The sequence below is a fragment of the Sycon ciliatum genome, chromosome 10, assembly GCF_964019385.1.
Source record: "Sycon ciliatum chromosome 10, ocSycCili1.1, whole genome shotgun sequence".
NCBI classification, from domain to species: domain Eukaryota; kingdom Metazoa; phylum Porifera; class Calcarea; order Leucosolenida; family Sycettidae; genus Sycon; species Sycon ciliatum.
Window position 1 is genome coordinate 26,884,604 of NC_088652.1, and position 25,016 is coordinate 26,909,619.

General features: G+C 43.7%; 2 protein-coding genes across 2 annotated transcripts; both read right to left on the reverse strand.

The window, feature by feature from the left end:
• Window positions 1–4,203: 4,203 nt before the first annotated feature.
• On the reverse strand, window positions 4,204–5,742 carry LOC135826783 (zinc finger protein 25-like). Its single transcript, XM_065339389.1, has one exon. The coding sequence runs from the start codon at window positions 5,740–5,742 to the stop codon at window positions 4,267–4,269; it is 1,476 nt and encodes a 491-aa protein (XP_065195461.1). The 3' UTR covers window positions 4,204–4,266.
• A 12,515-nt stretch (window positions 5,743–18,257) lies between these two features.
• LOC135826140 (zinc finger protein OZF-like) lies at window positions 18,258–19,766 on the reverse strand. The gene has a single exon (XM_065338783.1). It carries the CDS (start codon window positions 19,668–19,670, stop codon window positions 18,321–18,323), a length of 1,350 nt encoding a protein of 449 aa, XP_065194855.1. The 5' UTR covers window positions 19,671–19,766; the 3' UTR covers window positions 18,258–18,320.
• Window positions 19,767–25,016: the final 5,250 nt, after the last annotated feature.

Below are 25,016 nucleotides of genomic sequence, written 5' to 3' on the forward strand. Positions count from 1 at the left end.
CACTGTCCACCAACGTAACCAGATCTTATACAGGCAGCGAGTGCGACAAAATGGCACAAAACTGACAAGGAGTACTGAGAAATTCGGCGACCTGACACCTAGCTCCAACACTTCTCCAAGGTGCAAACCAACAACCTTCCAACTTGGAAGGCTCAGGTTCGGAAAGTTCCAAGAGGGGAAGGAAAGCGCAACGAAGAAGAGCACGAGCTACGTGTCACGGCAACTAAGAATGCCGAAAGTTACTGGATGATGACGAAACTAGTAAGACTAATGGACGGACTAGCTTCACTACAACTCGACGGCGCAAAGCAACAGGCCACCCAACTTTGGCGGCTCAAGTTTATGTAATAAACTCTGTCCTTCCCCTCGTGGACCTTTCCGAACCTGAGCTTTCCAAGTTGGAAGGGTGTTGGTTTGCACCTTGGAGAAGTATTGGAGCTAGGTGTCAGGACCCCGAATGTCTCAGTAAACAAGCCTCTTGTAGGGGCAAAGCAAATGTGCTTACATAATAATTATTATGACACAAATGTCTCGGTACTCCTTGTCAGCTTTGTACCATTTTGTCGCACTCGCTGACTGTATAAGAAAGATCTGGTTAAGTTGGTGGACAGTTTGTCATAACTCGTAACATTTTGTCCTTTTCCTTTCTTCATCTTAATAATTACTTTATTATTAGATATTTTGGGTTATTTGACATGGACTAGAACGGGACTGTACAATACCACATATGGGATCAAAGTTACATACTGAAACAAAGGAACTCACATTATTTTGAATCATGTGTGAACTCCCAAGCCGCACAGTGGATCTTCTAGAAGATGAGCGACATTTGAAAGAAAGACGTTCCGCGCAATAAAATTGTTTCTTCTTGTTAATTTGGAAATACATTCCTTTTGTGTAAGAACTGCAATGGAAAACATAAAATTTAACTGTAGATATCAACTGCAATACAATGATAATGTTATTGATTTTACATGTGTTGACGTCAGTATGTAAGCAGTGAAATTTGCATGGAGACCTAAATTAAACATCTGGAAAAACAAACCTTTGGCTGTTAGTATTGGCATGGTCTTCAAATTCTGTTTTCGCTTTGATGGATTTGTCACCAGCGCTGTCACCTGATCAGTTTCTCTAAGGGATGGATTCTTTCTTGGACTAATAGGTTGGAGTGCTTAGCCAAAGATTTCGAACATTCCGCACACTGAAAAGACAGATCTCCAATATAGGCATATCTCCAGTATGGATGCGTTCTTGCTCTGCCTCGGCTTCAGTGACACTTCAGTTCACCGAAAGGTGTGGAGGAGTAGGCACTATGACTCTGTGTAGACGATCCAGTCACTGAAGTAGGATCTGCGTGTTGTGCAGCCCTAGATCTGTGAAAACTGGTCTTGGAAATGCCAGTCAGGAATGTGTCTCACCGAATCAATTTTAAGGACTGTTGAAGAGATTCTCTTTTACCTTACATTGCAGTTAAAGTAACCAAAATGTATTCCTATCGCACAGCTATGAGTCCAATTATACTCAATAACAGTGTCCTCGCAGGGAATGAAATGCACCCAATCATACAGAAGGGAAGGTCAGCTCCTCGTGGAAAATACTTGAAGTATATCATATCCTGTATTTCTTGTGTCGTAATAGCTCAAATTTATTCCAAGTTTAGCAATGGAAAAAATCTAGTTCCTTGCCACAAGTTAATTATACGTATCTAATATTGACTGAGTACGAGGTCAATATAGGAAATAAAAGGCGAGTAAAAGACCAATGCGAAGCAGAGGTCTTTTACAAGGCTTTATTTCCTATACTGACCAAGTACGAAGTCAATATTAGATTTATCACGACAAACAGTCCGTACTTCAAATTTCAGAACGATAACCTCATGAATCCCGGTTTCATGATTGCACAACCGTTGCACCACCACCTACTCATGCAGTAACAATGCTGCACTAGGCACCGTTCCACTGCGCAACCCCTAAGCAGTCAAATATAAGCAGTCAATATAGCCCTAACGAGTGAAATATGCAGGAATATTTGACTGCTTAGGTATAGCGAAAATCAATGGGAGTCAATACTAAGAGAGTGAGAATGCCCATTATAGGCTACCATAATTTGGACACTAATGATCATGAAACTCATTCTAGAGCGAGAAACCCTAAGTTGCGACGACCTGGCTTATTATTATTTATTCACAATCACGTGGCACTAGGCAATGAAATGGTGATGTGGGCGATAGCCAGCCATGGCGGTAATAGAGCTAGAGGAGAGAAAGAAAAAGGATGAAAGGGGAACTGAAAAGTAAGGGAAGCTAGGGCAGTGCTGGATATCAACTAGTATGTTGCATTCTGCAGTAGCTGTGTGAATGTATTGTAACATTGGCAGGATTTTAGATGTTGTGGGAGGAGAGACCAATAGCGGTAAGCAAGGAAGAGAGGAGATGTTTGCATAGAGGCAGACCGCGCAATAGGGAAGCGGAGAGAGTTTCTGGTGCGCATGTCTTGAGATTGAGAAAACCAGCTTAGGCAGGAGAGAGCATGAAGAGGAGCAATGCCCAGCTTAATTTTATGAATTGTCTGGCATGCCAAAAAACGCACGCGGACCGAGAGCGGCACAGCAGAAGCAAGGCGGTCTAAGTCTGTGCTTGGAGTCAGGCGAGGAAGCCGAAATAATATTTTCAAAAGACGCCTATGCATAACTTCGAGTCGAGCAATCAGTGTTTTAGAAATGCCAGCCCAAATTATGCAGCAGTAATCAAAAATAGGCAGAATGTAAGATGTGTAGATAACATTGCGACTGTCGGTGTGGAGGTGGGTGATGTGTGATGAGAGAAATCCCATTACTGAGCTAACACGGCTGTCTAAATTTTCGATCTGGGATTTCCAGGTTAAGTGTTGGTCAATAATGACGCCAAGATGCTTGTGTTTTTCAACTATGCAGAGCGGGGTTGTGGTGCCTGGAAAGGTGAAGGGACTGGTTACTAATGAAGATAGGTCACAGGAACAACTGGGGGGGGGATACACATTACAGCAGTTTTCGAAGAGTTGGGCTGCAATTTCCATTTTTCCATCCAATGAATAACGCCATCTATGTTGGACTGTAACTTGGCACTAGCCTCGGGGAGAGTGGGTGCTGTCACAAGTATTGCTGACTCATCAGCATAATATAGTGATGTGTGATCCATTTCTGCCAGACCGTTTACATACATAAGAAAGAGGAGAGGCCCCAGGATTGATCCCTGAGGAACTCCAGACCGTACATGCCCTTTGGCAGACAGGGCAGAGCCGACACGCACCCTTTGCTGTCTGCCCATCAGGTAAGTACTGAGCCACGTGAAGCAAGCACAATGGATTCCATGGCGCGACAGCTTGTATAGGAGCCGCGTGTCCATGCTGTGTCGAAGGCCTTGCTTAGATCAAAGAAACATAGCATGCTGGCTTTGTCCCGCTATGATAAGCATCACAAATACCATCTTCTCTATTGTATTTGGCATTTGGCACATCCAGCACTGGCGGTGCATCCTAACTGTGACTCTAGTAGTCAACCTATCAACCTCACACTGGTCTGATGCAGTGGAGTAAGATATGTTTTACGTTCTCAGCTATCAAGAGGGAGCATCGCTGGCCATACGAATGGGTCCCTAGTTTGAGTTCTGGTGGTGACAGTCAAATTTCTCGTTTACACATTTTCAGCAAACAAATGGACAGTGAGATAGTATTCGAATATTTTTGAAAAGAAGTAGATCGTTACTATACAGGATGACACATGGGACCAAGAGTACATACATGAATAAGATTTTAGCATCATATCCGAACATGCAAACAGTAGAGTACCTCTTCCAGCGAAAAGATCCGTACCAGGCATGCGTGCTCCAGCAATAGGTTTCGGTTATATAGCTTGACTGATGTATCAAAAAAAAACGGTTAGCGCAATTGAGTGTCATGGTAAATATGGAAACACGTTCCTTTTCTGTAAGAAGTGCAATGGAAAGCAAGAAATGAAATAGTGGATATCACTCGGAGTAAAATGGCAATGATAATGGTTTGGACCTTACGTATTATGTTGAAGTTAGCATGTAAGTAGAGACCTTTCCATGCATAACGGATCGGGCTTTAAGCGACATTGATTTTATTCTACTTGCGGTTCGAAACTGGCCTATGAGTAGCACTTTCAAAAATCTTGAAAAAAATCTTTCTGTTTTACGGTGTTTGTATTTGCATGGTCTTCCATGTTGTTTTTCAAATTGAAAGACTTGTCACCATAGCTGACACTTGATCAGGTTCTCTCAGGAGTGTGGATTCGTTGATGATTTGCGAGAGTTGATATTGTTCGGAAGTCTTTGCCACATGCTGTACACTTGTATGGTTTCTCACCAGTATGGATGCGTTGATGCACTGTGAGATTTGATTTCGTCGTGAATGACTTGTCACACAAGTTACACTTCTGTGGTCTCTCTCCAGTATGGATGCGTTGATGCACGGTGAGCTTTGCTTTCGTCGTGAATGACTTGTCGCACGATTTACACTCGTATGGTCTCTCTCCAGTATGGATGCGTTGATGCACGGTGAGATCTGATTTCGTCGTGAATGACTTCTCGCACGATTTACACTTGTATGGTCTCTCTCCAGTATGGGTACGTTCATGAACTCTAAGATGGGTATTACGGCGAAACATTTGATCACAGTAACCACACCTGAACGGCTTCTCTCCGGTATGGATACGTTCATGAACATTTAGAGCGGATTTGTCACCGAACGGCTTGGCGCAGTATTTGCACGGAAATGGTTTCTCAACAGAGTGAACTCGTCCATGACGTGTAAGATGAGGTAGCTTATTGAACGTTTTATCACACAAGTTACAATCGAGCGATTTCTCTTCAGGATGTGGACATTCATGAGATGTTACGCAAGACTGAGTAGATAAGAATTTATCGCAATGCTTACGTTTATACGTTTTTTCTCCAGGATGTGAATGTCCACGATCTAGCGGATCATGCCGGCGATCAGGTGACTTCCCGGTTTCCTCGCAGAGTGACTTTTCCGGTTGACGATGGTTAGTTTGAAGTTGACAAACTGCCTCAGAAAACGGCTCTGAGGTGTGATGATTGTTGATCCTTTCACGATTGTGATTCTTGGGATCCTCAGGTAAGCTAGCCACTTGGGAAGACACTGGCACATATCCGGCAATATGTACTCTGCGGCCTCCGTTAACGTTAACATTGCCAGCATTGCTTGAGAAATTGCTATACTCCGAGTTTAACGTTACGTTCCCACTGCCTGTGTAGTGATCTGAAACGGGAACGGAATAGTTTACAGTTGCTTTACTGTTGTCTCGCGTACAGTGATCGTCGTCCATTGCCAATGTCATGGGATCCAAACATGGGTTTAAGACAGCTGTGGTTGGAGCTTCACTGGGCTTTGTATCTTTCGCCCTCTGGATGTCGGGTCGGGGGTCCATGACGTTGTCAGCAACGCTCTTCAGCCGATAATCTTGAAGTACACCGAAGGAAGACGTTTGTGTGTTCCAAGAACTGAATGAGAAACCCTGAATAGAACTATAGGAGACCTGTGCGGTCGCTATTTGTTCACCGCTATCGTGGTTTGCGGGGTATAGAGCTGTGTAAGGTGCATTGTAAGGTAATGTAGCTGGCGGTGGAACTGCCCTTCTGCTTGTCCATATCACTAATGGTGGCGATGGTGATTGTGCATCATAGTCGACACACCCCTCCGAAGTGCAGTCACTATCGTCCATGATTCACTTCCTTGACCAATTTTCACCACCTTTTCAAATTAATTCTCCTTCCAAATTCGGCAAGGTATTCGAATTCAATATCAACAATTCAAATAGAAAGACAACTCTTCCTGGTCGTAGCCAAAAGTTTTGTAATGAGTAGCAGCTGGTTATTCGAATTCAATATCAACAATTGAAATAGGAAGACAACTCTTCCTGGTGGTAGCCAATAGTTTTGTAATTAGTAGCAGCTGGTGTTCCCCCTTAGTAAGTAGATGTACAGTGTGCCAAGTCCTCACGTTAATACAGTTCACATCTATTTCTAGCACTGTCCCTTTACCTGACACAATGTGTATACTTCGAAGTAATTCTTGTCATGTAACGCGCGCAGATATACACACACTTACACACACATACAAAATTCCCCACCATGAACTATCTCTCAAATTTCGTCTTTACCTTCACACCTCATTTGGAATCGAAAAATGTTAAACATGCATGGCACGCACCAGACTTGAGAAAGTGCAACAGAGAGTCTTTGTTGCTAAAAATATATATGAATTGAGACACAGTTTTATGGAGGTTCTTTAGCGTAGAGGGAGATATTATAGGAAGGGTTTACAAGATGTGACAATGTCATGATCTTCAACATTAACCTCCGCTTTCGGCACTGATATGCATTGAATATCATTGTTCTTTTATCATGTTACAGTTGTTCACGCAATGAAAAGACAAAAGAGTGTGTTGCGTGCGCACTAAAAACATGAAAATTAAAACTACAGCTAATGTATTTCCCGTGTTATTGGCCTTGCTATAGTTGGTGAAGCGAGTTGTGGTGAAGACAGAAGTAACGAAGATACCAACAGGCAATTACTGTTAGCAACTTCGGCGATTACTTCATATGGAAAGTTTTTGTTCCTCACACCGGGGCTTGCTCTATTCGCCTACTGACTTGATTTTATCAACTCATGATTGCCACCAAGAGTACACAAGAAGTCAACCGAAACTTCGAATCAAGCTAGCCTGCAAAATATCACCACTCTTTAGCCAGGTATCAAGTCAGTCGGCGGAAAGCGCGAGCTCTGTTGTGGGGAGCAACCGATTTTCCTCAGATGATTTCAACCCAATGAATATATTGATTTGTCCACTATGCACAAACACCACTAGTAAAAGATATCTGGCATGCATGCTGCTGGAACGTATCTAGATGTAAACACCTTCCACCACCCTTTCCGATCGGAACAATCTGACCGGGGAGAAATTATGCCAACCCATTTGGGTTGGCATAATTTCTGTTCAGCATGAGGGTTACAACTACTGATCAGAAATTACATTTTCATTTCAAGGCCAACGACCAAAATGTAGTGGTAATAAAAAGAGGGAATATGTTCTTGCCATGTTGGAAGCTTTGTACATATGTTAGTTAGGACCTGAGCTTTGTGTTCAGAAGGAGAATGTGTTGTCTTTGCAGTTGTTTGGCACTGTTCGTCGTGAAGATGCGAAATAGATCCCATAATCTCTTGATATTTTCTCTCTTTTCTTGTCAATATGTTTTTTGTCACTGATTGGATCATGCATGCTGTTTTCTTGACTATTCACATCTATTTTTTCCCTTGTCACTTCTACAAATTATTGGAATGATGTATCTCGGAAATTCCTTTAGTTATAGCTGTAGTCTCTTAGCATATTTTCATCATTCCCTGTAGTATTTTGAGAAGAAGGGAACGAAAACGTTCAATACTTTTTGACACATGTCCTAATTCGCAGGTGCATTCGTAGCCAATACATTTTTTTGTAGTATTATTAGAGAACAAGCGTTTCGGAGACAGGGGTTTTAATTTAGCTACAAAGACAACTAATTGCACCGTAAACATTTCATATATGCCGACATGGATGTGTAAAACGTTGTACGATTATCACCTTTTTGTTTCGCTCTTTTTCCACTTCTTTCACTTTTTTCTGTCCATATAAGATTAGTTTCAAGTAGTCACCATTCCATTGTTACGTAGGTTCACTGATGATTGTAACAAGAAAACAGTTCTGAACAAAATCTCGCTTTCCCTTTCGTTGTGTGCCTTGCGATAATCGTACAACATTTTACACATACATATCGACATAATGAAATGCTTACTGTGCAATTAGTTGTCTTTGAAGCTATATTATTATTAGTATTATTATTAGTTTACACACACACATACACACTCAAACCCCAACACAAACGCAAACACACATGCACAATCTATCTATTTCCATAATTATTTTCACCTTAGCGCGAGACATGAGATCACCCAAGCTTCATGCTGACTCTGCAACACCTGACAAAAGGTGATGCAATCAAAGACACTTTGCTGTTCGAAGATGACAACAAAGTGTCTGCTATGAATAGATGCATGGTTTATTATCGTCTCCTGTGATAAGTCTTAATATAGATAAGCAGTTTCCTCTGAGACAAAAATGCGTTAATACTCATAAAAAGGACACACTTCAGGCTCATTGCAAACATCTTGAAATTTTTTGTCTTCACAAGTATACTTTCAAGCCTTCTCGTCAGGTGAAATACTTAGGCGGTTAGGTAGGTCGTCAAAACCTCGTTATTTACATGTATGTCCAGTGGTTGTCTCTTGTTGTCGCACTGCATGTCACGCGTATTGAGTTTTCTCGCACTTGCATCTTTGTGTCATTATTGCAACTTTCGCTGTTTACTTTAGCTATCTTTTTTTTTCGCTGTTTTATCACCTTCTTACTGTTTTTAATCCACTGTTCCTGTTCCTTTCCCTTGCCTTAATTTCACCTGACGAGAAGGCTTGAAAGTATACGTGTGAAGACAAAAACTTTCAAGATGTTTGTAATGAGCCTTAAGTGTGTCCTTTTTATGAGTATTATGATCATATAGGCAGTGCCGATTATATGTTATGTATGATCTAGTACACTGTGCCCAGTTCTAAGCATTGATATGGTCTTCTTGCCACCTCGACACGTTATAACTGTTGACACTTTCGGTGGAGCTAGATTATTTCGTAGAAAGAATCTGATATAAGCGGAATGTAAATCCTGAGGTGTTAGAAATGCCACATAATATCATGATTCAAATGCACTAAACCAACAAGAGGAATCGCAGAAAGGTAACAAGATTATATAATCAAAGTTGAGAAACCACTGAACGAAGTGTTAATCTTCGGCGTCGTGCATTTATATCATGAAAAACCTGAGTTTTGCAAGATGTAAAAACAACACATTTAAATCCTAAACGTCATGTACGTTCCTTGCATCCCACTAGATTTTGTGGTTTTGTTGTGGTTTTGTGGTTTCACAGGAAGCGAGAGTTTCTAAGTCTGAGGAAAATGTTGATCAGTCGCTGCTTGGATGACTAGTAGTGGTAGAGTGATTAGTGGTAGAGTATAGCTGGGCATAATCGATTGTATCAGGTTGGAGTCCTGGTGGTCACAATCATTTCCCCCTTTCCACATTTCCCTCCAGCAAATGAACATTGAGATAATCTTTTTATTAGAAGATTTTAAACATTTTGACGGGGACTTGAACGGGTCTATACAAATGAGACCAGAGGTAGACATCTACATAATATTATAGGAATAAACAATCTCAAATATTGAGCATCATGTGCCTACATCAAAACAGCACAGCGTCTCTTCTAGGGGAAGGATCCATACCCAGCATGCGTGCAGAAGAGTAAAGATAGGCGGAAAAGTACAGATTTTATAATAAAACATGAGCCATATGTTAAGCGCAACTGAGTTTTTCTGTGAATGGTGGATATGGAAATACGTGTACGAAGTGCATTGAGTAATATGGCTAGAAACTGTACAATATATCAACTCTAAACCAATGATAATGATAATGTTTGTGATGTACAAATATGGAAGTCAGCATGTAAGCAGTGGCCTTTGCGTGGCGTTCAGATTTGCCTACTTGCATTTCCAAAAGGGCCTACATGTATAATGAACATTTTCCATAACCTGGAAAAGAAGCCTTTTGGTTAACGTTAATTTAACATGTTGATAGTCTTCCAAGTGGGTTTTCTTTTACCATTGACCGGCTTTTATTGTTCCTCTCAGAGTCGGATTCTTTCATGCACTGTTAGATTGTATTTCCTAGTGAAAACTTTACCACATATTTTACACTTGAACGGTTTCTCTCCAGTATGGATACGTTGATGACGTGCAAGATTTGATTTAGTTCTGAACCGTTCGTGACAATCGTTACACTTGAAAGGTTTCTCTCCTGTATGGACGCGTTGATGACCTGTGAGATTTGATCGTTTTGTGAATTCTTTGCCACATTTTTTACACTTGTATGGTCTGTGTCCAGTGTGGATGCGTACATGAATTCTAAGTTGGGAACTGGTGTAAAAACCTTTATCTCAGTGATCACAGCTAAACCGTTTCTCCCCGGTATGGTACCGTTCATGAGCAGTATGATAGGATTTATCACTGAATGATTTAGCGCAGAACTTGCACGTGAAGGGTTTGTCTCCTGAGTGAACTCGAACATGACGGACAAGATGAGATCGCCAATCGAAGATTTTATCGCACACTTTACACTTGAAAGGTTTCCCTTCTCGGTGCGTACGTTCATGACGTGCCCAGTCGCACCCAAGCCTACAATGCTTTTGTGCGCCCAGTGATGGAGTACTGCCCTATTGTCTGGATGGGAGCGGCCCCATCCCATCTCGCAAGACTCGACCGTGTGCAAGCCCGGGCCATCCGTGCCATCGCCCCAATGTGTTGGCTGCCGAGTCTTGCTTTTCGTCGGATGGTTGCAGCACTTTGCCTCCTGTACAAGATGCATTGTCCGGATGCGCATCCCCTTCTACAGAGGATGCTGCCACCCCAGCAGCCCCAACACCGAACAGTCCACTCCACCCGTAGTACATTCCAGAGATGTAATACTCACGCACACCAACTGGCCAATGAACTTCCAGTCCGTTCCCGAAACAACCTGTGTCGAGCCTACCCTCACGCAGTTGTCCCCGGCTGGAACCAGCTGCCCGCCGGAGTCTTCTCTGGTCCTTTCTGCACCAAGAACTTGCAACACTTCAAAGTTGCAGCCAACCGCTATTTGAAGACCAACGACTGGTCGTGGGCACATGACCATCTCTGATCATCAGCATCATATCTGCCTCACCCCATGACTTCCAAATTCCGCTCCAAATACTATTCCCAATACCGTCTGTTCTTCTTTTCTCTCCTTCTCCTCCTAGCACTGTCTGTCTTATCATTCCCCTCCTTCTAATGTACTGTCTCTCCTCCTAACATTTCGTATCCTGTACCTGTCACTCCTTTCATTTTTCTTCTTTTTTTTGGTGCGTTTTATGTCCCCTTGACGTCGAGACCTCAGGTCGGCTGAGGGCAAAAGGCCTCACCATCACTATGCTCCCACTATGCAATTTCTCGCATTTGCCTGTGAGCTGTGATCATTGTAAAAAAAAAAGACTTGTTAGACTGGATCGAGAAGAAAATGATTTTTCGCAAAACTTACATTTATGCGGCTTTTCTACGGGAGGTGAATGACTGCGATCAAGCATATCATTCTGGCGATCAAGCGATGGCCCAGTTTCCTTGCAAAGCGAAGTTTCGGGCTGAGGAAAGTCAGCTTGAAGTTGAATATCTTCCTCAGACCTAGACTCTGAGATTTTCTCTTTGTTGTGCGATAAGCTAGACATCATAAGATCCACTGGAACATGTTCGATATAGTGAACGTCCAGGTCGGCAGATTTGCCTGAGTGATCGCCATCTTCCGACTCATACCCAACGTGGGCGCGGCCTGTGTAGTGATCTGAAACAGTAACGGGATGGTTAGCAGTTCGGTTACTGTTGTCTTGCGATTTTTGGCCATTGTCCATTGCTGATGTCATGGGATTAGAGCATGGGTTATCGTCAGTTGCTGTTGAAGGATCATTAGCGCGTGTATCTTTGTTCCTCTGGAACTCTGGTCTCGGGTGCCTGAAGTTGTCTGCTGCAATGTCCAGCCTAGGATGATCTTGAAGAACACAGGAGGTAGATATTGGTGTGTTCCAAGAGGTGATTGAGGAATGCTGAAGTCCATAATTCGCAAAAGAGCCTTCTGAGGTCGTCTTTGGATTACCGCTATCAGCGTTGGCGTGGTGATGAGCTCCATAACATGTACCATAATATGGTATATTTGGCGGTGGAGGACACGCAGTTGAACTTCTGCTGGGCCATATCACTAATGGTGGCAGTGGTGAGAGTGCATCAGAGTCGACACTCCCCTCCGAAGTCCTGCAACAATCATCCATGATTCAATGAGTAATTCTTCCAAGCCCAGTTCTCCTGCCATACAGGGCAAAGTATCCGATTTCAATACCAATAATCCAAAGAGCAGGAACAATTCGTGTTAGAAGGTAAGTATTGAAATCAGTAGCAGCTGTGTTTACCGAATAAGTACATGAACACTCGGCTAATTTTTCACAATTTTAGGTTGATGTCTATTTCTAGGCCCTTACATTTAATAATAGCAATAAAGAGAACAAATTCTGCAGTCATCGCCAAGCTACAACGAAGTCATGAAAGTTTGCCAGAATTAATTTTCTTGTCACATTCATCAGTGGAAAGTCGTGACTGAAGAGTAACCATGCTGAACAATGATTAAATATACATTCAATGATTCGTTGTAGTGTGGCGATGACTGCTGAATTTGTTCTCTTTATTCCTTACATTTAACTGACACATTTTGATCGTTCGCCATCAAGAGCTCTCGCGCGGAAACAAACACATACATACTCACACCCCCCCCCCCCCTTCCACAAACACACTTTTAAAACAGTCTCTCTATTTCCATATTTCTCTTCACCTTAGCGCGAGACATGGGATCACTCAAGCTTCATCCTGACTCTGCAGCACCTGACAAGGGGTTATGCAATCAAAGACACTTTGCTGTTAGAATATTACAACAAAGTGTCTGCTAAGAGTAGATGCATGGTTTATATCGGCTCTTGTGATAAATGATAAAAGAGGTAGCGCCGGGACTGGCCGTGCTCAGGACTACTACAGGACACGAGGGAGATTCCATCCGCAAGGCAATCACGAAGCTACTCAAAGACGTTGGCCTAAGAGTAACCATCAGTACCAACCAGAGGACAGTGGACTTCCTCGACGTCACCTTTGATCTAGCCAGCGGCCGCTACTACCCATATCGCAAACCGAATGACGCACCCAGCTACATACACACCAAGTCGAATCACCCGCCCAATATACTCCGGAATCTACCTGAAATGATCAATAGCCGGGTGTCCGACATCTCGTGCGACGAGGAGGCATTCACCAACGCGGCACAAGCATACAGGGCTGTGCTATGATAGCGCAGCATGTGCCAGCGGATTTCCCTGCCGCGTCGCCACTACACAAGATCTTAGACAGAAAGACATTGAAGTTGAGCTACTCCTGCATGCCCAACATGTCCTACCTGATGAAGGGACATAACCAAAAGGTACTAACGCCTGGTTAAGAGAGATCTGCGGCAGGGTGCAACTGCCGAGCCAAGCCATCATGCCCTTTGGGCGGCGGATGCTTGGAGGGGGAAGCGGAGTACCAGGCTTCCGTCACAACCCCAAGTACCGGCGAGGAAAGGCAATACATCGGCCTGTGCGAGGCGCCCTTCAAGGTGAGCTATGGCAACCACCTAACCAGCATGCGGCATGAAAAGTACCGTACCAAGACCGAGCTATCCAAGCACACATGGGCGCTAGTTGACCAAGGTGAGGAATACAGAATCAAACGGGCAGTCATAGATCGGGCCAAGTCCTACAGCAACATATCCAAAAGGTGCTGCTTGTGTTTAGCAGAAACGTTGCTCATCATCACCTTCAAGATGCCTCACACTCTGCTCAAAAAGAGATCAGAGTTGGTATCAAAGTGCAGACACCAAAACAAGTTCTACCTCTCCACCTACTCTGCCGTGACATAGCCACCGCGTGCTACCATTATCACCGCCAAATCCTCTGAATACCCGCGGCTGTTGAATGTGGACACCACAGTGGGCTTCCTCCGCCACACATCACACCCCTTCCCAGTGCCCCCATGGCTTACCCTTGCCCTGCCTGGTGGTTTCTCCGCCTCTGCACGCTCAATGCATAGTTCGCGCCTACTTCGCATGCCCATCCAGTGATATATTTCTTATCACTCGCTCGTCCCATGCATGCCCTGCATTGATAACTCACACATGCCCATGCGTATCCCCCACACTAAGAACAAGCTATCCCGCGACAATAGCATTAGTTGTCTGATGATTGCCTTAGCATTTAGCTACGTGCATGAAACGCAGCGTTACAACGTATGTATAATAATTGGTGGAACCATTCTTTTTGACATTTGAGGTAGTGCCGGGTATACGGTACATGATCTATTACACTCTGCCCAGTTCTAAGCATTGGTATGGTCCACTTGCTAACTCCACACGTTATTACTGTTGACAATTTCTGTAGAGCTAATTTTTAAGAAAGAATCTGATATATCCGGAATGAGGTGTTAGAAATGCCACATAAAATCATGATAGGAGTGCAATAAAACACTAGGGCAACAAGATTACGTAACCAAAGTTGACAAGCCACTGAACGAAGTGTCAACCTTCGTGGTCGTGCACTTGTATCATGAATATCCTGAGTTTCTCACGATGTAAAAACACCACATTTAAATCCTAAACGTCTTGAACGCCACTAGATTTTGTGCATTCATAGGAAGCGAGAGTTGCTACATGTAAGTCTGAGGAAAATGTTGAGCAGTCGGTGCTTGGACGACTAGTAGTGGTAGAGTGATTAGTGGTAGAGTATGGCTGGGCATAATCGATTGTATCAGGTTGGAGTCCTCGTGGTCACAGTCATTTCCCCCTTTCCACATTTCCCTCCAGCAAATCATCGGAACATTTAGGTAATCTTTTTATTAGAAGATTTTTAACGTTTTGACGGGGACTTGAACGGGTCTATACAAATGAGACCAGAGGTAGACATCTTCATACAGGAATAAACTATCTCACATATTTAGCATCATGTGCCAACTTCAAAACAGCACAGCGTCTCTTCTGAGGAAAAGATCTATACCTCGGCATGCGTGCAGAAGAGTAAAGATGCGCGAAAAAATACAGATTTTATAAAACACGAGCCACATGATCAGCTCAACTGTTTTTTTTTGTGAATGGTAGATATGGAAACACGTGTACGAAGTGCATTGAGTAATATGGCTAGAAACCGAACAATATATCAACTCTAAAACAATGATAATGATAATGTTTGTGATGTTTCATATATGGAAGTCAGCATGTAAGAATTGATTTTTGCATGGAGTTCAGATTGGGCTACTTGCATTTCAAAACGCACTTATAATGAACATTTTTCTTAATCTGGGAAAGAAACCTTTTGTTCAACGGTGTTAGTAGTTTGCATGGTCTTCCAGGTGTTGTTTTGTACGATTGAAATACTTGTCACAGTCGCTGATAAGTTTCTCTCAGGGATGGATTCCTTCGTGTACCGTTAGATTGGATTTCCGAGAGAAAGGCTTTCCACATACTTTACACGAAAATGGCGTCGTGCCAGAATGGATGCGTTGATGACTTGCAAGATGTGAAGTATTCCTGAATGATTCGCCACAAACGTTACATTTGAAGGGTTTTCATGCAGTATGGATGCGTTTATGTTTTGAAAGATTTGATGGAGTCCCAAACGCTTTGTCACAAACGGTACACTTGAAAGGTTTCTCTCCGGCATGGATGCGTTGATGAACTGTGAGATGTGATCGTTGTGTGAATTCTTTGCCACATTCTTTACACTTGTATGGTCTCTCCCCAGTATGGATGCGTACATGAATTTTAAGATTGGAACGGGAGTGAAATCCTCGATCACAGTGATCACAGGCAAACCGCTTCTCCCCGGTATGGTACCGTTCATGAGCAGTATGATTGGATTTATCACTGAATGATTTAGCGCAGAACTTGCACGTGAAGGGTTTGTATTCTGAGTGAACTCGACCATGACGGACAAGATTGTGTCGCCTATCAAAGACTTTATCGCACTCTTTACACTTGAAACGTTTTTCTTCTCGGTGCACATGTTCATGAGATGTTAGACAGTAGTGAGTTGGAAATGTTTTATCGCAAAACTTACATTTATACGGCTTTTCTACTGGATGTGAAAGTGCGCGATCAAGCACATCATGCTGGCGATCAAGCGAAGGCCCGGTTTCCTTGCAAAGAGAAGTTTCGGGTTGAAGGTGGTCAGCTTGAAGTTGAATATCTTCCTCAGAACTCGAACCGGAAGTATACTGAATGTTGTGCGTTCGATAATTGTGACGCTTGGGATCCTCAGATAAATTAGATACCCTAAGATCCATTGGAATATGTCCGATATTGTAATCGTCCACATCGGTATATTTGCTTGAGTAATCGCAATCCTCGGAGTCATACCCAACGTGCCCGTGGCTTGTGTAGTGATCTGAAACGGAGACGAGGTAGTTAACAGTTTGGCGACTGTTGTTGTGCGATCTTTGGTCAATGTCCATTGCTGATGTCATGAGATTCAGGCTTGGGTTTTCGTCAGCTGCTGTTGAAGGCTCATTGGCGCGTGTGTCTTTGTTCCTCTGGAACTCTGGACGAGGGTGTCTGAAGTTATCTGCTGCATAGTCCAGCCAAGGATTATCTTGAAGCACACTGGAGGTAGATGTTGGTGTGTTCGAGAAGGGGAATGAGGAATGCTGAAGTGCATAATTCGCAAAAGAGCCTTCTGAGGTCGTCTGTGTATTACCGCTATTGCCGTATGCGTGGTGATGAGCTGTATAAGTCGTACCATAATATGGTATGTTAGGAGGACACACAGTTGATCTTCTACTGGTCCATATCACTAATGGTTGCAGTGGTGAGCGTGGGTCAGAGTCGACACTCCCCTCGGAAGTCCAATCGCAATCATCCATGATTCACGTACTTCAACTAAACTTCCAAACGCAGTTATCTTGCCATGAAGGGCAAAGTATCCGAATTCAATATCAATAATCCAAAGAGCAGAAACAATTCATGTTAAGAGGTACATGTAAGTATTATAATCAGTAGCAACTGTGTTTACCGAATAAGTACATGAACACTCTGATAATGTGTCACGTTTTTAAGTTCATGTCTATTAACTTTCTAGGCCCTTACATTTGACTGACACATTATGATAGTTTCACATCATGAGCTCACGCCCGGAAACACACACATACATACTCACACACACAACCCCCCCACACAAACACACTTAAACACTCTCTCTATTTCCATATTAATTTTCTCTTCACCTTAGCGCGAGACATGGGATCAATCAAGCTTCATGCTGACTCTGTAACACCTGACAAGAGGCGATGCAATCAAAGACACTTTGCTGTTAGAATATTACAAAAAGGTGTCTGCTATGAATAGATGCATGGTGTATATCGGCTTTTGTGATAATTATAATATAGGTAGTGCCGGGTATACGCGACATGATCTATTACACTATGCCCAGTTCTAAGCATTGGTATGGTCCTCTTGCTACCTCCACACGTTATAACTGTCGACAATTTCGGTGGAGCTAAATTTTAAGAAAGAATCTGATATAAGCGGAATGCATATCCTGAGGTGTTAGAAATGCCACATAAAATCATGATACAAATGCAATACAACCACAAGAGGAAACGCAAAAAGGTAACAAGACTACGTAACCAAAGTTGAGAAGCCACTGAACGAAGTGTCAACCTTCATCGTCGTGCACTTGTATCATGAATATCCTGAGTTTCGCACGATGTACAAACACCACATTTAAATGCTAAACGTCATGTACGTTCCTTGAACCCCACTAGATTTTGTGCATTCATAGGAAGCGAGAGTTGCTACATGTAAGTCTGAGGAAAATGTTGAGCAGACGCTGCTTGGATGACTAGTAGTGGTAGAGTGATTATGGGTAAAGTATGGCTGGGCATAATCGATTGTATCAGATTGGAGTCTTGGTGATCACAGTCATTTCCCCCTTTCCACATTTCCCTCCAGCACATGAACATTGAGACAATCTTTTTATTAGAAGATTTTAAATGTTTTGACGGGGACTTGAATGGGTCTATACAAATGAGACCAGAGGTAGACATCTACATACAGGAATAAAGTATCTCACATATTTAGCATCATGTGCCTACTTCAAAACAGCACTGCGTCTCTTCTAGGGAAAGGATCCATACCCAGCATGCGTGCAGAAGAGGAAAGATGCGCGAAAAAGTACAGATTTTATAAACCACGAGCCACATGATCAGCTCAACTGTTTTTTTGTGAATGGTAGATATGGAAATACGTGTACGAAGTGCATTGAGTAACATGGCTAGAAACTGTACAATATATCAACTCTAAAACAATGATAATGAAAATCATTGTAATGCTACAAATATGGAAGTCAGCATGTAAGCAGTGGCCTTTGCGTGGCGTTCAGATTTGGCTACTTACATTTCAAAAAGGGCCTACAAGTACATGTATAATGAACATTTTCCATAATTTGGAAAAGAAGCCTTATTTGTTAATGTTAACATTTTGATAGTCTTCCAAGTGTTTTTTTAATCATTGACAGACTTTTATTGTTTCTCTCAGAGGTGGATTCCTTCATGTACTTTTAGATTAGATTTCCGAGAGAAAGACTTTTCACATATTTTACACTTGAACGGTTTCTCTCCAGTATGGATGCGTTGATGACCTGCGAGATTTGATACACTTCTGAACGCCTCCTCACAAACGTTACATTTGAAAGGTTTCTCTCCTGTATGGACGCGTTGATGATCTGTGAGATGTGAAGGTTGTCTGAATGCCTTTTTACATTCTTTACACTTGTATGGTCTCTCCCCAGTGTGGATGCGTAAATGAATCTTAAGATTGGAACGGGAGTGAAAACCTTGATCACAGTGATCACAATTAAACCGCATCGCTCCGGTATGGTACCGTTCATGAGTAGTGTGATTGGATTTATCACTGAATGATTTAGCGCAGAACTTGCACGTGAAGGGTTTGTCTCCTGAGTGAACTCGAACATGGCGGAGAAGAAGAGATCGCCAATCGAAGACTTTATCGCACACTTTACACTTGAAAGGTTTCTCTTCTCGGTGCGTACGTTCATGAGATGTTAGACTGGACTGAGTAGAAAATGATTTATCGCAAAACTTACATTCATACGGCTTTTCTACGGGACGTGAATGTCTGCCATCAAGCATATCATGCTGGCGTTCAAGCAATGGCCCAGTTTCCTTGTAAAGCGAAGTTTCAGGTTGAGGGAAGTCAGCTTGAAGTTGAAAATCTGCCTCAGAACTAGACTCGGAGACATGCTGATTTTTGTGCGATAAGCTAGACATCCTAAGATCCACTGGAACATGTTCGATATTGTGAACCTCCAGGTCGGCAGATTTGCCTGAGTATTCGCCATCTTCCGACTCATACCCAACGTGTGCATGGTCTGTGTAGTGATCTGAAACAGAAACGGGATGGTTAGCAGTTTGGTTACGGTTGCTTTGCGATCTTTGGCCATTGTCCATTGCTGATGTCATGGGATTAGAGCATGGGTTATCGTCAGTTGCTGTTGAAGGATCATTAGCGCGTGTATCCTTGTTTCTCTGGAACTCTGGTCGAGGTGGCCTGAAGTTGTCTGCTGCAGTGTCCAGCCAAGGATGATCTTGGAGCACTCTGGAGGTAGATGTTGGTGTGTTCCAAGAGGTGAATAAGGAATGCTGAAGTGCATAATTCGCAAAGGAGCCTTCTGAGGTCGTCTCTGGGTTACCGCTATTGGGGTTTGCGTGGTGATGAGCCGTGTAAATCGTACCGTAAAATGGTATATTTCGCTGTGGGGGATACCCAGTTGACCTTCTGCTGGTCCATATAACCAATGGTGGAAGTGGTGAGAGTGCATCAGAGTCGGCACTCCCCTCCGAAGTCCAGTCACAATCATCCATGATCCACTTACTTCAACAATTCTTCCAAACTCAATTCTCTTGCCATGTAGGGCAAAGTATCCGAATTCAATACCAATTATCCATAGAGCAGAAACAACTCATACTAGGAGGTTAGTATTGTAATCAGTAGCAACTGTGTGTCCCGAATATGTACATGAACACTTTGAGATAATTTGTCACGTTGATGTCTATTTCTAGGCCAATACATTAACGAGCTGCTCTATAATTATCACTAACACGACCAATGTCTTAACAATCAGCTCATGCGATAAATTTGCAAGACATTTACCGACGTTGACAGAAGTTGACCGACGTTTACCGACGTTGACCGACGTTTACCGACGTTTACCGACGTTATAGCGTTACTAGTACTTCCTTGGTCTTTTTTCTTTTCTATAAATTAATCCTTGCTTCTTCATCCGAGTCCATCCTTACATTTAAGTGACACATCATGATATTTTCACATCATGCGCTCACGCCCGGAAACACACACATGCATACTCACACAAACAAACACCCATCCCCCCCCCCTCCACACACACAAACACACACACACACTATCTCTATTTCCATATTTTTCTTCACCTAAACGCTTGACATGGGATCAGCCAAGCTTCGTGTGGAGTCTGCAACACGTGACAAGAGGTGATGCAATCTGAGACACTTTGTTGTTAGAATCGAAGAACACAAAGTGTCTGCTATGAATAGATTCATGGTTTACATGGTATCCTGTGATATGGTCTATGTAGTACCAGGCATATGTTACACAATCGATTAAAGTACGCCCTGTTCTAAACATAGATGTGGTGCTCTTGCTAACTCGTCACGGTATAACTGTTGACCATGTCGGTGGATCTAAGTGTTAAGAAAGATATAAGCGAAATGAATATCGTGAGTTCCGCGCTATGTACAAACAGCACCATTAAAACAGAAAACGTCTTGTACGCTCCTTGCATCCCACGAGCTTGTGTGGATTCACAGGAGGCGTGAGTTTCTACATCTGCGGAAATATTGAACGGTCACTGATCGGATGACCACTAGTGGTAGAGTGCTTAGCTGTAGGGCATCTCTGGGCATAAGCGATTGTCACAGGTCACAGGATTGAACCGCCGCCCCAACACCATTAAAGCCTGGTTAGCTCAAAACATAATTATAACAACGGATTCACCTCTCCATTTGTCAGAAAGGGCAGTTAGGACACAGTATCTTCTTTGAAAGATCCCATCGACACCAAATTTGGGGTGCTAGCTGTGCTAGTACTCGTCCGAACCAGCTCACTAGCTGCACTGCATGGCTCTATACTGCCTTCAAGAATGACGTCATGCGCTATGTTTTGCTGCATAATCACAAAATTATGGCACCAAACTCGTTTTGATGAAAAAAACAAATCTTGCTTGCCCTGTTGTGTTCTTCCAGACAACAGATCGTGCTTCTGCAGTGTTTCTTTTCCCCCCATCCCTCCCTATCCAACGTATTCAGACCATCATTATAATAATGCTAGGAACTGATTGGGTCCACTTTCACAACTGGTGTTATCTAGCCATTTCCCGCGGCTCTGCCTTGAGCTATATTACATCCATTAGCATTGCAGTTCTACGACGAGCTAACAGCAGCTCTACTTTGAGCTACCAGCAGCTCTAATTTGAGCTTACAGCAGCTCTACGTTTAGCTATTAGCATCTCTACTTTGAGCAAACACTCTCACAACTGGTGTAATCTGGCCATTTCCTGCGGCTCTGCCTTGAGCTATATTACATCCATTAGCATTGCAGCTCTACGACGAGCTAACAGCAGCTCTACTTTGAGCTAACAGAAGCCCTAATTTGAGCTTACAGCAGCTCTACGTTTAGCTATTAGCATCTCTAGTTTGACCAAACACACTCACAACTGGTGTTATCTGGCCTTTTCTGCGGCTCTGCCTCGAGCTATATTACATCCATTAGCATTACAGCTCTACGATGAGCTAACAGCAGCTCTACTTTGAGCTAACAGCAGCTCTAATTTGAGCTAACAGCAGCTCTACTTTGAGCTTACAGCAGCTCTACGTTTAGCTATTAGCATCTCTACTTTGAGCAAACACTCTCACAACTGGTGTTATCTGGCCATTTTCTGCGGCTCTGCCTTGAGCTATATTACATCCATTAGCATTGCAGCTCTACGATGAGCTAACAGCAGCTCTACTTTGAAAGACGTCATAGTATCCGGATACAATGGAACAATAAACCGACATTCACAGCGAAAATCATACACACAAACGGACAAGCGCACACACACATGCAAACACAACGAAAGTAGAGCAAGAAATGAACACATCTAAGAATTATCGGCTCGCATGTCAGGTCAAAACATCACCGCAACACACCTACTAAACTACCATATATTCCATCAATTATCGCGATAATATTATAATAAAAAATTAGTCTTGTAGCAGTTGAGCACTCTTGCGTGGGGTAGTGCCTTTGCTGTTTGCGTTATGCAGAGCTCACTGACTTGTCAGTTTGAGCACTCTGGCAAGGTACGTTCGGGCCTGATTGGAAATTTTTATTTCCATTGCTATCAGGTTCGGCCTCATTTCCTCTGTGCTGCGCTGACGAGTCCACAAAGGACGAAACAGTTCTGTCCGCAGATTGAGTATTTCGCTCCTGCTCTTGTAGCAGTTGAGCACTCTTGCGTGGGGTAGTGCCTTTGCTGTTTGCGTTATGCAGAGCTCACTGACTTGTCAGTTTGAGCACTCTGGCAAGGTACGTTCGGGCCTGATTGGAAATTTTTATTTCCATTGCTATCAGGTTCGGCCTCATTTCCTCTGTGCTGCGCTGACGAGTCCACAAAGGACGAAACAGTTCTGTCCGCAGATTGAGTATTTCGCTCCTGCTCTTGTAGCAGTTGAGCACTCTTGCGTGGGGTAGTGCCTTTGCTGTTTGCGTTATGCAGAGCTCACTGACTTGTCAGTTTGAGCACTCTGGCAAGGTACGTTCGGGCCTGATTGGAAATTTTTATTTCCATTGCTATCAGGTTCGGCCTCATTTCCTCTGTGCTGCGCTGACGAGTCCACAAAGGACGAAACAGTTCTGTCCGCAGATTGAGTATTTCGCTCCTGCTCTTGTAGCAGTTGAGCACTCTTGCGTGGGGTAGTGCCTTTGCTGTTTGCGTTATGCAGAGCTCACTGACTTGTCAGTTTGAGCACTCTGGCAAGGTACGTTCGGGCCTGATTGGAAATTTTTATTTCCATTGCTATCAGGTTCGGCCTCATTTCCTCTGTGCTGCGCTGACGAGTCCACAAAGGACGAAACAGTTCTGTCCGCAGATTGAGTATTTCGCTCCTGCTCTTGTAGCAGTTGAGCACTCTTGCGTGGGGTAGTGCCTTTGCTGTTTGCGTTATGCAGAGCTCACTGACTTGTCAGTTTGAGCACTCTGGCAAGGTACGTTCGGGCCTGATTGGAAATTTTTATTTCCATTGCTATCAGGTTCGGCCTCATTTCCTCTGTGCTGCGCTGACGAGTCCACAAAGGACGAAACAGTTCTGTCCGCAGATTGAGTATTTCGCTCCTGCTCTTGTAGCAGTTGAGCACTCTTGCGTGGGGTAGTGCCTTTGCTGTTTGCGTTATGCAGAGCTCACTGACTTGTCAGTTTGAGCACTCTGGCAAGGTACGTTCGGGCCTGATTGGAAATTTTTATTTCCATTGCTATCAGGTTCGGCCTCATTTCCTCTGTGCTGCGCTGACGAGTCCACAAAGGACGAAACAGTTCTGTCCGCAGATTGAGTATTTCGCTCCTGCTCTTGTAGCAGTTGAGCACTCTTGCGTGGGGTAGTGCTTTTGCTGTTTGCGTTATGCAGAGCTCACTGACTTGTCAGTTTGAGCACTCTGGCAAGGTACGTTCGGGCCTGATTGGAAATTTTTATTTCCATTGCTATCAGGTTCGGCCTCATTTCCTCTGTGCTGCGCTGACGAGTCCACAAAGGACGAAACAGTTCTGTCCGCAGATTGAGTATTTCGCTCCTGCTCTTGTAGCAGTTGAGCACTCTTGCGTGGGGTAGTGCCTTTGCTGTTTGCGTTATGCAGAGCTCACTGACTTGTCAGTTTGAGCACTCTGGCAAGGTACGTTCGGGCCTGATTGGAAATTTTTATTTCCATTGCTATCAGGTTCGGCCTCATTTCCTCTGTGCTGCGCTGACGAGTCCACAAAGGACGAAACAGTTCTGTCCGCAGATTGAGTATTTCGCTCCTGCTCTTGTAGCAGTTGAGCACTCTTGCGTGGGGTAGTGCCTTTGCTGTTTGCGTTATGCAGAGCTCACTGACTTGTCAGTTTGAGCACTCTGGCAAGGTACGTTCGGGCCTGATTGGAAATTTTTATTTCCATTGCTATCAGGTTCGGCCTCATTTCCTCTGTGCTGCGCTGACGAGTCCACAAAGGACGAAACAGTTCTGTCCGCAGATTGAGTATTTCGCTCCTGCTCTTGTAGCAGTTGAGCACTCTTGCGTGGGGTAGTGCCTTTGCTGTTTGCGTTATGCAGAGCTCACTGACTTGTCAGTTTGAGCACTCTGGCAAGGTACGTTCGGGCCTGATTGGAAATTTTTATTTCCATTGCTATCAGGTTCGGCCTCATTTCCTCTGTGCTGCGCTGACGAGTCCACAAAGGACGAAACAGTTCTGTCCGCAGATTGAGTATTTCGCTCCTGCTCTTGTAGCAGTTGAGCACTCTTGCGTGGGGTAGTGCCTTTGCTGTTTGCGTTATGCAGAGCTCACTGACTTGTCAGTTTGAGCACTCTGGCAAGGTACGTTCGGGCCTGATTGGAAATTTTTATTTCCATTGCTATCAGGTTCGGCCTCATTTCCTCTGTGCTGCGCTGACGAGTCCACAAAGGACGAAACAGTTCTGTCCGCAGATTGAGTATTTCGCTCCTGCTCTTGTAGCAGTTGAGCACTCTTGCGTGGGGTAGTGCCTTTGCTGTTTGCGTTATGCAGAGCTCACTGACTTGTCAGTTTGAGCACTCTGGCAAGGTACGTTCGGGCCTGATTGGAAATTTTTATTTCCATTGCTATCAGGTTCGGCCTCATTTCCTCTGTGCTGCGCTGACGAGTCCACAAAGGACGAAACAGTTCTGTCCGCAGATTGAGTATTTCGCTCCTGCTCTTGTAGCAGTTGAGCACTCTTGCGTGGGGTAGTGCCTTTGCTGTTTGCGTTATGCAGAGCTCACTGACTTGTCAGTTTGAGCACTCTGGCAAGGTACGTTCGGGCCTGATTGGAAATTTTTATTTCCATTGCTATCAGGTTCGGCCTCATTTCCTCTGTGCTGCGCTGACGAGTCCACAAAGGACGAAACAGTTCTGTCCGCAGATTGAGTAT

Bases quoted from the DNA above. Each gene is read 5' to 3' on its own strand.
- LOC135826140 (XM_065338783.1), bottom strand. From the start codon at position 19,670: ATGGATGATTGTGACTGGACTTCGGAGGGGAGTGCCGACTCTGATGCA.
- LOC135826783 (XM_065339389.1), bottom strand. From the start codon at position 5,742: ATGGACGATAGTGACTGCACTTCGGAGGGGTGTGTCGACTATGATGCA.